The following is a 13,503-nucleotide window of genomic DNA, read 5'->3' as shown; positions in this document are numbered from 1 at the left end:
ATGAATAAGTAATTAACGTTATTAAATATTTCCACACTCTTGGTATTCTTTCAAAATTAATAAAGTATATATGGAACATGGGTAATGTGCTAAAAAGCAGAATGTGCTAGTAGGCATAAAAGTTGAACAGATAGGGCTTCCCTGGTGGCACAGTGGTTGGGAGTCCACCTGCCGATGCAGAGGACACAGGTTCGTGCCCCGGTCCGGGAAGATCCCCCATGCCGTGGAGCGGCTGCCCGTGAGCCATGGCCGCTGAGCCTGTGCATCCGGAGCCTGTGCTCCGCAACAGGAGAGGCCACAACAGTGAGAGGCCCGCTTACCGCAAAAAAAAAAAAAAAAAAAGTTGAACAGATGTATATACAGCATGATCCTTTCCTTAAAAGAACTTAAACAACTGCGAGATAGGAAACATTTATACCAATATTATTAATACTTATTGTTTGGGACTTTTAACATTTAGTTTTTTAATCTATATTTATAAAACTAAGTTATGTATATATTTATTTTATACCAAACCTATACATATATACACACACACACACACATATTTCCAAACAATAAGTATTGTTAGAGTTACAAATAAATGATGACTAGAACAATCATTAGACATATCAGAAATGAAATAGTATATGAGTGGACCTCAAGATAAGTAAGATTTGATTAATTGCAAAAGATACCATGACACACTGGACTTATGTTTTCTCTCACCCTGGTCTGTATTACTGGGCAGAGAAGACTTCTTTATTGCCAGGGTTCAGTAGAGGCAGTGAGAGGGAAAAAACGCTCTTCTTTGTCTTCTCCTCTGCGTATTTCTTCTCATTTTTTATGTGACTAAAGGGAAATGTCACTTCTTGCCTCCTCTACATGTTAACCTGGATGAACCTCAGTCAATTTAAAGTTCTCTCAGACTACTTTGCTATGAATGGTAGGTGCAGAGCCCCAGCCCTAACCTTTCTTTCTATCCCACTGAATTTCTGTCTACTGGAGAAGACAGATATAAAAATGATACATATAACATAAAACCAAGATCAGTACTATAAAAGAAGTATACTTATTGTACAGAAGAGTAGGCATGTAAAACCAACTTGTTATTAAAGAATAGGATGTCAACTAGTCCATCATGGAAGAGACTGAAGAGCTGGAATTTGAACTGACTTAATGGGTAAATATTCAATTTCTATTTATTTGATTATACCCCACTCTTTTCTTTAAAAAGGACCTTAAGCGCTTGCTGAAAAACCAAATATAATACAACTAATTAAAGAAAAAAAATGTTTTAATGGAAAATAAACTCAGTGGCTGACTGAATTTCTTGTAAACAAAAAAGACAAAGGAAACCCAAAAAGCTAGGTAACAATCTGAAAAAAGGAAAAACAGCAGTTAGTAAGGAATTAAAAGGTTATCCTCATGTCAGACTCTGAGAGATTTCTCTGTGAAAGATTATTTAAGAAATATTGATGTAATGAAACAAAAATTTCACAGCTAATGTGGAAGTAAAATTCATATGGTTATTTCTGAAAATGATCTTGGATTTCCAAAACAAAACTCTGAATTTATCAGTGGTTATTTATCAAGTGGCTACTTAGACAGTCCAAATAGCTTTACAATAGCTAAATAATTAATAGAATTTTGATATGCATAAGAGGAAAGAATGGAGTTCATAATAAGGTATTAGCAGAAGCAAAGGCCTGGAGGTAGGAAGTAAATGGTATGTTTAGGAGATAGTGAGTAATATGTCTGAAGTGTGAGAAGTGTGTAGAAGGATGCAGTAAATTAAATTCAAGGGAAAAAGCACCAGGGCCTTAAACCTCCTGTCAAGGATTAAGACTTTGTACTGTTGACAATTGGGAGCCATTCAAAGGTTTTGAGGTAGAGAATTACCTGATCTGCTATGTCTTAAAATGATAATCTTGTTAGTGAAACATATATTGAAAAGGTAAGATATCTGAGGAAATGTGATTAGTTAAAAGGCTATTATAAGTCTTCCAGGCAAAAGATAACATCCTCAACTAGGACACTGAATGTGGGAATGAAAAACGAGAAATAAATGAGAGACAATATAAAAATTGGATCAATAAGACAAATGTGATTGCATATGATACATGAAGAAGAAAAAAGGGTCAAATATGACTCTGAGGGTTATAAATTAAAATAACTAAGTCAAAATTGAAAAACTGAAAAAGAGGTTCAGACCTTTAAATACAAATTCAGTGCCAATGGAATATTCATCTGGACTTATAGATTATTAGATATTTGGACCTAGATCTCAGGAGAGAGGTAAGAGTTAAAGATATATGAATTTTTAATTTATCAGCATAATATAGGTAATATTGAAATGGTGGGAGGGGATATGAACATAAATGTAAACTGAAGGAGAAATGAAGAGAGGATGAAGACGTAGAATCCTGAAGAGTATCTATAACGTAAAGGAGAGTTAAGGAAAGAACCAGTGATGGAGAAAGGAGGGGTGAAAAATGAGGTGGAAAAACACAAACAAGGGAAGAAACCATTTTAAGAAGGAAGGACTGATGTAAAGTCACAGGTTTAGTGAGGAACTTAAAAGACTAAGGAAGGGGTCACTGATCATTGGTGACTTATGAGAAACCATTTCAGGACAGATGATTTCAAAATATGAGACGTAAAGTGATGAGGAAAGTTTGAAAAGTTTGGTAGTAACATGAAGTATACAACTATCTTTATTAAAATGATAGGACATATAATTATGCATTAAAGTAAATCAATTTTACATATATTCATATAATTGTAAGTGTAAAGTGTAGTATTCTACTGACTTAAACATTGTTAATATTTATTTAAACATTGCATTGCAAAATTACTTCCACTTACTTTTTAAAGTTAGAAACTTTCCTTCTACACTTTTTAAGGCCACAGGAAAACTAGCTGATTGAGCATTCTCATCTGGATTTCCATTTCAGCTGCTCCACTCTAGTTCCAACTGGCTAAATACAGAGATGGTATTTGGACTCTTATCTAACTGCTAGTCTTAAGAGAGGACGTGATCTTCATACTCATCTTTGTATTTTACGTACTTAACAAAAGGAAAACCCTAGCTTAGCTCTCTAGGACCTTCTTGCCTTATGATTCAAGGTGCCTTGTAAGTTGATCATAAAGAGCATAATTGTATGACATTGCTTGCTAGAGTATTGTTCACTAATCATGACCAAATTACCCAGCTGTTATATCATTTACTTCTGAATTCTTTGTCACCATGACAATAATCTTGTATATATCATAAAATCTTAGTTTGCCAGAACCACTAAGAAATGAATGGGGGGTGGGGGTTATGGGATAGCTGAAGGCTTGTATCTTTAAGCACCAAAATTTAAATTTTACTTTTATAAGGGGATGGAAGAGGGCACGAAAAGAAACTGTTCTAAAAAAATGTGTTTTCCTTTCAAATTTATTTCTCTATTTATCTTAGTGTTGTCTTAAATTCTTTGGCACTCTTCCCATTTATTGTCTGGGTAATTCTAAACAGTGATTTTTGACCTGTATTTTCCTATCTCTCATCACTGTAACAATTTTTAATTTAATTGAGAGCCTAGATGATCACCTTTATTTCCACAGCTACAAGACATAATTTCCCTTTCTCACCTTTTGCCCCTAGCCTCACTTTTTTCACATTAGCTTCTTCTTCAGAAGGAAATAATAGCCTAGAATCAATCTTCGAAAAACTGAAGTATCAATTAAGAGACTATTCCTTGATAAGAGTTCACTGCTTTCTCTACATGAAAACCTAAAATCTCAATTCTGTATGATAAAACGTACTTCAAGATCTGATTTTATTATTAAGTATTACTATTTTAAAAATCTCTCTTTACTGTAAGAAGGCAAGTATTAGAAGATAAGGCCTTTCACACTGACTACTTAAACTTTCTGCCACAGAAAAACAATTTGCTAAAGATGTGAATAGTATCTTCAGAGACCTTAAGGACAAAGAGGTTAAGAAATAAGCATAGAGCCTAAAGGAAAGAAAAAGATAGGTAGTAGACGCCAACATATGTAAATGCCCAAAAAAGGCTTAAAAATAATCCGTCAAGGCAAAATTTCCACTCAGGAGAACAACCCAGAGGTGGAACTCGTGCAAATACCAACAGGCAGTGTGAGGCATTGGATCAGAACTAGGCAGCTTTCCAATGATAAAAATACTGGTAACATACAAGGCTTAAATGTAGAAAACAGGCATAAAATCACAATACTCTTTTCAAATATTCCAATAGAAATCACTTACCTCATCATAATAAACTCTCAGTTCTGCTCTTTTAGATTTCAAGTCCCAGAATACTACAGTACCATTTTCATAACCTATTAGCAGCTGGAAAACATTAGAACAATCATTTTTGTAATTCTACCATTAATTTTACCTTTCTCCAAATAAAGATTAATGTTAATAAAGTATAATCATACTACATTATACAACTTTATTTAGAATACCAATTTTTCCAAACCTGGATACAGGTTTTCTACATTGAAAAAAATCGGCAAATGAACTCTACTTCAATATAAACATTTTCCAATGAAATCTACCTCATTCCAAAGAGGAAATTGAGAAAATATGTGAGTATATATGAAACAACATAAAAATAAATGAGAACATTGGAACAAAAGAAAAATGGGATAGAAAATGAAGATGAAATAAAGGATGAGATGTGATAACTTTAACAGTGTATATGCCATTCAGTCCTTTGCACTTGAAAAATGTGGCCACAAATTTGGCTTCAAATTTCTTTCTATCAAATCCAATTTTCTGACTTACGTCAGTATTTTAAATTGGTGACATATGAACTCTCAGCAGTTCATAAAGGTATTCTAGAAATTCACATCATTAAATATAGTTGATACTGACTTATAAATCAATAAATAAGACAATTAACAAAATATAGATTCTTCATTTCAAAAGAAAAGGATTTGAGAACAGAAAATGATTATTAGATGATCATATTCAAGACCCAGTCATTCAGCTAAATACTGCTAGCTGTGCTGATGGTTTTTACTATAATATGATTCTGATCATATTATAAACTCAAGATTGTGAGTTTTATTTGTAGTTATATTTTGTTAAATTTAATCTACCATTGGTTAAAAAAAAACCAGAAAGGATAAAAAGAGGCCAACGTTCAAATAATGATATTTCACAGGAATGTGCCTTAAGATGATTTTCTTGAAATCCATTATTAGTATTTCTCTGGTGAAAATTCTTATACTGTTAATAAAGATGTTTCAGTAACTCCAAAACACAGTGGTAAAAACAGAAAATATAATGGTAGTTATAAGTTACTCCTACACAGCTTCTTGAGACCTAATCATTTCCCTAGAAATTTTATAACAGAACACACAAAAAAACGAAAATAAACCAGCTAGTAGTTTTATCAGGAAACAAAATTTCAAATATCAGATCATGAAAGCAATGCATATTACTTTTGAAAGTATAGCATATATTTAAATGTTTTATTATTAAACCACAAACAATAGATTTTAAAACTGACTTAAAAAATTTAGCTTTCTACATATTAAGTTAAAGTAAATGGCATAATGACTTCATAAATTTAAAAAGTCAAAATTAGTGTAAACAAAGACTTTCTTAAAATAAAATTTATATAAAGTAATATATACTATACTAAGATATGTATTAACTTCAACTTTTTTTTATATACCAGAGAAAACGATAAACAATAAAACCAAATCCTATGAGGTGTATGATAAAAATTTCTATGAAATGTATGGAAAGAAGATTTATAAGTCTAAAATGTTTGGAAAATCTGACCTAAGCGAGAAAATGAATAATATAACCTTTCAGAAATTGAGCCCCAAGATGTAATGAAATGATATTCTAAAATGCTATTATATTTTTTATAATAAACATAAGATAGAAGTCATTTTGTTTATAAAACATTATAAGCAATAGTCCCAGTAAATCACAAAATATAAAATAATAAACATCAAAGTATCAAAAATTTGAGATAATTATACAAGATTGTGATATGGGAAATATGAAAATACATTAGAAACACTTAAAGAATTGAGAAAGAGAAAAACAGCCCCTGACATCCAGGAGACACCAGACAAAGTCATTCTGTGACCATGATGAATCAAGACAAGTATAAGATCCCTCTGTAGTCATGCTTGATCACATCAAAACAGGAATATTGCCCACATCACAAATACATATCATATATGTATGTGTGTGTGTATATATACATATATATATAGGCAAAGAAGTACGTGATTTCTTCACTACATATTATCACGACCTGGAAAAGTTTATGAAGAAAATAGGTATCTGCAAAAATATCTGTTAAATTAGTTAGTAAATACCAAATAATCAAAACCAAAGATACTATATATTCTCTAACAAATATGAAATAAAATGAGAACTCATTGACAAAAATATTTTAGAAACTAAAAAATATGCATTTAAGTAATTATGGCCAAACAAGAAATCATAATGAAAAGTATGAAACAGAACAGAGCAAAAATGCCTCATACTGAACCCTGTGGGATACAGATGAATCCTCATCAAGAGGGAAATATACGGTTTAATAAATACAGGCATACCTTGGAGATATTGTGGGTTCAGTTCCAGACCACCTCAACAGAATGTAATATCAAAATAAAGTGAGTCATACAAGTTTTTTTTTGGTTTCTCGGTACATGTAGACTTCTATACTGCAATCTATTAAGTGTACAATAGCATTATGTCTAAAAAAACAATGCACATAACTTAATTAAGAGTACTTTATAGCTAAAAAATGCTAACCATCATCTGAGCCTTCAGTGACTCATAATAGTTTTTCAAGAGTAATATCAAAGATCACTGGGTAGAGGTGGGATCAAGATGGAAGAGTAGAAAGACCCTGAGCTCACCTCCTCCTGTGCACACACCAAAACTACAACTATATGTAAAATAACTCTCTCTCAGAACAACCTGAAGACTGGCTGACCAGCTTTTTTACAATTAAGGATTTTTTTTTTTAATCACACTGAGACAGGTACAAGGGTGAAAGAAGTGATCTAGTCAGGACCCACACCCCCAGCTGGTGACCCAAAAGACAAAGGGGATATTACAAACTCAGAGGCCACAGCCAATGCTCACTTCAGCTCCAGCCCTCCCACCAAAGCCACCAAGCACACACAGTCTGCAAACGGACACTCCTATACAATGACATACTTTCCATACCAGGTGAGGTAAATGTTTTCCCTAATTAATAAAGACAAACACTGAAAGTGAAACAAAATAAGAAGACAGAGGAATATGTTCCAAATGAAATAACAAGATAAAACTCCTAATGAAATGAAGATAAGTAATTTACATGATAAAGATTTCAAAGCAATGTCATAAAAATGCTCACCAAACTCAGAAGAATAGAGGATCACAGTGAGAACTTCAATAAAAAATTAGAAAATATTAAAAAAGAACCAATCAGAGCTGAAGAATACAATAACTGAAATGAAGAATATACCAGAGAGAATAAAAAGCAGATTAAGTGGTAAAGAAGAATTAATAAATGAGTTAGAAAACAGAATAGTGGAAATCACCCAATCAGAAGAGTAAAAAGAAAAAGTTTTTAAAATGAGGATAGGTTAAGGGACCTCTGAGACAACATTGAGTGTCATAATATTCATGTTATAGGATTTAGTCCCAGGAGAAGAAAAGAGAGGAAAAGGGGCAGAAAATATATTTGATGAAATAATGGCTGAAAAATTCTCTACGCTGGGGAATGAAATAGATATCCAGGTCCAGGAATCAGAGACAGTCCTAAAAAGATGAACCCAAAGAGTCAACACTAAGACACATCATAAGAAAAACAACCAGAGTTAAAGATAGAGAATTCTAAAGGCAGCAAGAGAAAAACAAAGAATCAAACAAAAGGGAACCTCCATAAGGCTCTCATTGATTTTTCAACAGAAACTGTAGGCCAGAAGACAGTGGCATGATATATCTAAAGTGCTGAAAGGGAAAAACCTAAACCAAGGATACTCTACATAGCAAGGTTAGGCATTCAGAATTGAAGGCAATATAAAGGGTTCCCAAGATAAGGAAAAACTAAAAGAGTTCATCACCGTTAAGCAGGCCACACAAGAAATGTTAAAGGGTCTTCTTGAAGCACAAAAGAAAAGGCCATAACAAGAAATGAGAAAATATATGAAGAAAATAAATCTTATTGGTAGAAGCAAATATAATAGTAAAAGCAGTGGATCAACTGCTTAAAAAGCTGGTATGGAGGTTAGATGACAAAAGTTGTAAAATCAATTCTAATTACAATGAGTAATTAAAGGATACACAAAAAGATGTAAAATATAATATCAAAAACATAAAACATGGTGATGGGATTATAAAAACTAGAACTTTAAGAATGTGTTTGAATTTAAATGACTATCAGTTTAAAATAAATATCTATCTACCTACCTACCTATTTATTGCATAGTAACCAAAAACCAAAAACCTAGAATAGATACACAAATACAAAGAGAAAGAAACCCAAACATAATACTAAAGAAAATCATCAAACCACAGGGAAGAGACTAAAAGAAGAAAAGAATAGAGAAGAACTACAAAAACAACCAGAAAACATATAACAAAATGGCAAAAAGTACATGCCTATCAATAATCACTTTAAGTGTAAATGAACTAAGTGCCTCAATCAAAAGACATAGGGTGGCTGAATGGATTAAAAAAAACAAGATATCTATATGCTGCCTATAAGAGACTAACTTCTGAGCTAAAGACACACATAGACTGAAAGTGAAAGGATGGGAAAAGATATACCATGAAAATGGAAATGAAAAGAAAGCAGGGGTAATATAACTCATATCAGACAAAATAGACTTTAAAACAAAGACTGTAACAAAAGGCAAAGAAGGTCATTACATAATGTTAAGGGGGGGTCAATCCAAAAAGAGGAACTAATATTCATAACAAATATGCACCTAACATAGGAACAACTAAATATATAAACCAAATATTAACAGACATAAAAGGAGAAATTGACAGTAACACAGTATTAGTAGGGGATTTAATACCCCACATACATCAATGAATAAATCATCCAGACAGAAAATCAATAAGAAAACGTTGGCCTTCAATGATACTTTGAGCAGTTGGACTCAATAGATATCTACAGAGCATTCCATCCAAAAACTATAGAATACACATTCTCTTCAAGTGCACATGGAACATTCTCCAGGATAGATCACATGGTAGGCCACAAAACTAATCTCAGTAATTTTAAGAGTAAAATCATATAAAGTATCTTTTCTGACCACAGTGGTATGAAACTAGATATCAATTACAGAATGAGAGGTGGAAAAGACACAAACACATGAAGGCTAAACAATGGGCTGCTAAAAAAAACAATGGGTCAATGAAGAAATCAAAGAGAAAATTTTTTTAAATGTCTTGAGATGAATGAAAGTTGAAACACAACTTTTCAAAATCTATGGGATGCAGCAAATGCAGTTCTAAGGGGGAAGTTTATAGCAATACAGGCCTATCTCAAGAAATTTAAAAAATCTCAAAAAACCTGACTTGAAACCTAAAGGAATTACAAAAAGAAAAAAACCCACAGTTAGTAGAAGGAAGGAAATAATAAAGATCAGGGGAGAAATAAATAAAATAGAGACAAAAACATGGAGAAAAAGATCAATGAAACTAAGAGGCTATTTTTTTAAGATAAAGAAAACTGATGAAACTTTAGCCAGACTCATCAAGAAAAAAGAGAGAAGGTCCAATTAAATACAATCAAAAATGAACATGAAGTTATACAAGATATCACAGGAATATAATAATTGAAGAATACTACAAACATTTACATGACAACAACTTGAACAATCTAGAAGAAATGGACAAACTCCTATAAATGTACAATATCCCAGGAAAAAATAGAAAGTATGAACAGACCAATTACCAGTAATGAAATTGAATCAGTAATTTAAAAAAAAACAAAACTCCCAACAAACGAAAGTTCAGTATCACATAGCTTCACACTGGAATTCTACCAAACACTGAAAGAAGGTTTCGTATCTATCTTTTATCCTTTAGATGCAGTATCTATCCTTTTCAAACTCTTTTAAAAAACTGAAGAGAAGGGAACACTTCCAAACCCATTCTTTGAATCCAGCATTACACTGATACCAAAGCCAGGCAAAGACACTACAACAAAAGGAAATTACATGTCAATAAATCTGAAAAATACAGATGCAAAGATCCTCAACAAAATATTAGCAAACAAAATTCAACAATACATAAAAAGGATCATACACCATGATCAAATGGGATTTATCCCAAGGGTGCAAGTTTGGTTCAGTATCTGCAAATCAATCAATGTGATACACCATATTAACTAAAGGAAGGATAAAATCACATGATCATTACAACAGGTGAGGAAAAAGCATTTGACAAAATTCAACAACTATTCATGATAAAAATCCTCATCAAAGTTGGTATAGAGGGAATATATCTCAACATAATAAAAGCCATTTGTGACAAAACCACAGCTAACATCATACTCAATGGTGACAAGCTAAAAGCTTTTCCTCTAAGACCAGGAACAAGACAAGAATGTCCACTCTTATTCAACATAGTATTGGAAGTCCTAGCCCCAGGAATCAGACAAGAAAAAGAAATGAAAGTCATCTAAATTAGGAGGGAAGAAGTAAAACTGTCACTATTTGCAGATGACATGATACTTTATATAAAAATCCCTAAAGACTTCATGCCAAGACTATTAGAACTAATAAATAAATTCAGTAAAGATGCAGGATACAAAATTAATATACATAAATCTGTATTTCTATACATTAAAAATGAACTAACAGAAAGAGAAAGCAATCCCACTTAAAATTGCATCAGGGGCTTCCCTGGTGGCGCAGTGGTTGAGAGTCTGCCTGCCGATGCAGGGGACACGGGTTCGTGCCCCGGTCCGGGAAGATCCCACATGCCGCAGAGTGGCTGGGCACGTGACCCATGGCCGCTGAGCCTGCGTGTCCGGAGCCTGTGCTCCGCAACGGGAGAGGCCACAACAGTAAGAGGCCCGCATACCGCAAAAAAAAAAAAAAAAATGCATCAAAAAATATAAAATACTTAGGAATAAAATTAACCAAGGAGGTGAAAGACCTACACTCTGAAAACTATATGACACTGATGAAAGAAATTGAAGACAATATAAATAAAGATATTCTATGTTCATGGATTGGAAGAATTAATAGTGTTAAAAAGTCTAGACCACCCAAAGCAATCTACATATTCAATGCAATCCCTATCAAAATACTGATGGCACTTTTCACAGAACTAGAACAAATAATCCTAAAATTTCAATGAACCACAAAAGACCCTGAGTAATCCAAGCCATCTTGAGAAAGAAGAACAAAGCTGGAGGTATCACACACACTCCCTGACTTCAAAATATACTATAAAGCTAAAGTAATCAAAACAGTATGACACTGCACAAAAACAGACACATAGATCAATGGAACAGAATAGAGAGCCTAGAAATAAACTCACACACATATGGTCAATTAATCAACAACAAAGGAGGCAACAATATACAATGAGAAAAAGACAGTTTCTTTACATAAGTGGTTTTGGGAAAACTGGACAGCTACAGGTAAAAGAATGAAACTAGACCATTTTCTCACAACATATAAAAAAATAAACTCTAAATGGACAAAAGGGGACTTCCCTGGTGGTCCAGTGGTAAAGAATCTGCCTTCCAATGCAGGGGACGGGGGTTCGATCTCTGGTCGGGGAACTAAGATCCCACATGCCGCGGGGCAACTAAGCCCGCATGCCACAACTACTGAGCTTGTGCACCTCAACTAGAGAGCCTGCATGCTGCAAACTACAGAGCTCACATGCTCTGGAACCCGTGCACCACTACTACAGAGCCCACTCACCCTGGAGCCTGCATGCCACAACTAGAGAGAGAAGACCCTCATGCCACTACTAGAGAGAAGCCCACATGCTGCAACGAAGAGCCTGTGCACCACAATGAGCACCGCAACGAAAGATCCCACATGCCGCAATAAAGATCCCATGTGCCGCAACAAAGACCTGATGCAGCCCAATAAATAAATATTCTTTTTAAAAAGCCATAGCAATGGGCATACCATTAAAAAATAAATAAATAAATGTACAAAAGACTTAAATGTAAGACCTGAAACAACAAAACTCCTAGAAGGAAACATAGGCAGTATGTTCTTTGAAATCAGTCTTAGCAATATTTTTTTGGATCTGTCTCCTCAGGCAAGGACAACAAAAGCAAAAATAAGCAAACGGGACCACATCAAACTAGAAATCTTTTGCACAGTGAAGGAAAGCATCAACAAAATTAAAAGACAACTATGGAATAGGCGAAAATATTTGCAAATTATGCAACTGACATTCAAACTATATAAAGAACTCATACAATTCAATATCAAAAAAACAAACTATCTGATTAAAAAAATGGCATTTTTCCAAAGAAGCTATACAGATGTCCAACAGGCACATGAAAAGATGCTCAACATCACTAATCAACAGGAAAATGCAAATCACAACCACAATGAGATATCACCTCACACCTGTCAAAATGGCTATCATCAAAAAGACAATAATTAACAAGTGTTGGCAAGGATGTGGAGAAAAGGCAACACTTGTGCCTTGTTGGGGAGAATGTAAACTGGTGCAGCCGCTATGGAAAGCAGTATGGAGGTTCCTCAAAAAAATTAAAAATTGAACTACCATACGATCCAGCAATTCCACTCCTGGGTATTTATTTAAAGAAAAGGAAAACACTAATTCAAAAAGATATATGCACCCCAATGTTCACTGTAGTACTGTATACAATAGCCAAGATATGAAGCAACTTAAATGTCCATAAACAGATGAATGGATAAAGATGTGGTACGTACACACACACACACACACACACACACACACACACAGGAATATTTCTCAGCCATAAAAAGGAATGAAATAATGCCATTTGTGACAGCATGAATGGACCTGGAGGGTACTATGCTAAGTGAAATAAGTCAGACTAAGAAAGACAAATAGTATATGTTTTTACTTATATATGTGGAATCTAAAAAACAAAACAAACAAATACAACAAAACAGAAACAGACTCAAAACAGAGAACAAACTAGTGGTTGCCAGAGGGAAGGGTTGCAAAATAGGTGAAGGGGATTAAGAGGCAAAAACTACCAGTTTTAAAATAAGTCATAGGCATGTGATGTACTGCACAGGGAACATAGTCAATAATATCATAGTAACTTTGTATGGTGCATAATCTATAAAAGTATCAAATCACTATGTTGTACAGCTGAAATTAATATAATAAGTAAACTACATTTCAATTAAAAATAATCACTGATGACAGACCACCTTAAGAAATATAATGACAAAAAAGTCTGAAATACTGTGAGAATTACCAAAATGTGACACAGAGACATAAAGTGAGCAAATGCTGTTGGAAAAATGGTGCCAATAGACTTGCTCGACTCA

The 13,503-nt window shown here is 33.6% G+C and overlaps 1 protein-coding gene across 3 annotated transcripts in view; it reads right to left on the bottom strand.

The window, feature by feature from the left end:
- Positions 1–13,503, bottom strand: part of STXBP5L (syntaxin binding protein 5L) — a 386,525-nt gene that overhangs the window by 222,533 nt on the left and 150,489 nt on the right. For all 3 annotated transcript variants that reach the window (XM_060099916.1, XM_060099917.1, XM_060099918.1), the window contains exon 7: positions 4,253–4,336. In XM_060099916.1, coding sequence (XP_059955899.1) covers positions 4,253–4,336 — 84 coding nt within the window. The remainder of the gene's footprint in view (positions 1–4,252; positions 4,337–13,503) is intronic.

The sequence above is a fragment of the Mesoplodon densirostris genome, chromosome 5, assembly GCF_025265405.1.
Source record: "Mesoplodon densirostris isolate mMesDen1 chromosome 5, mMesDen1 primary haplotype, whole genome shotgun sequence".
NCBI lineage: Eukaryota > Metazoa > Chordata > Mammalia > Artiodactyla > Ziphiidae > Mesoplodon > Mesoplodon densirostris.
The sequence above is the reverse complement of the archived record's forward strand: the minus strand, read 5'-3'. Positions and strand labels throughout refer to the sequence as shown.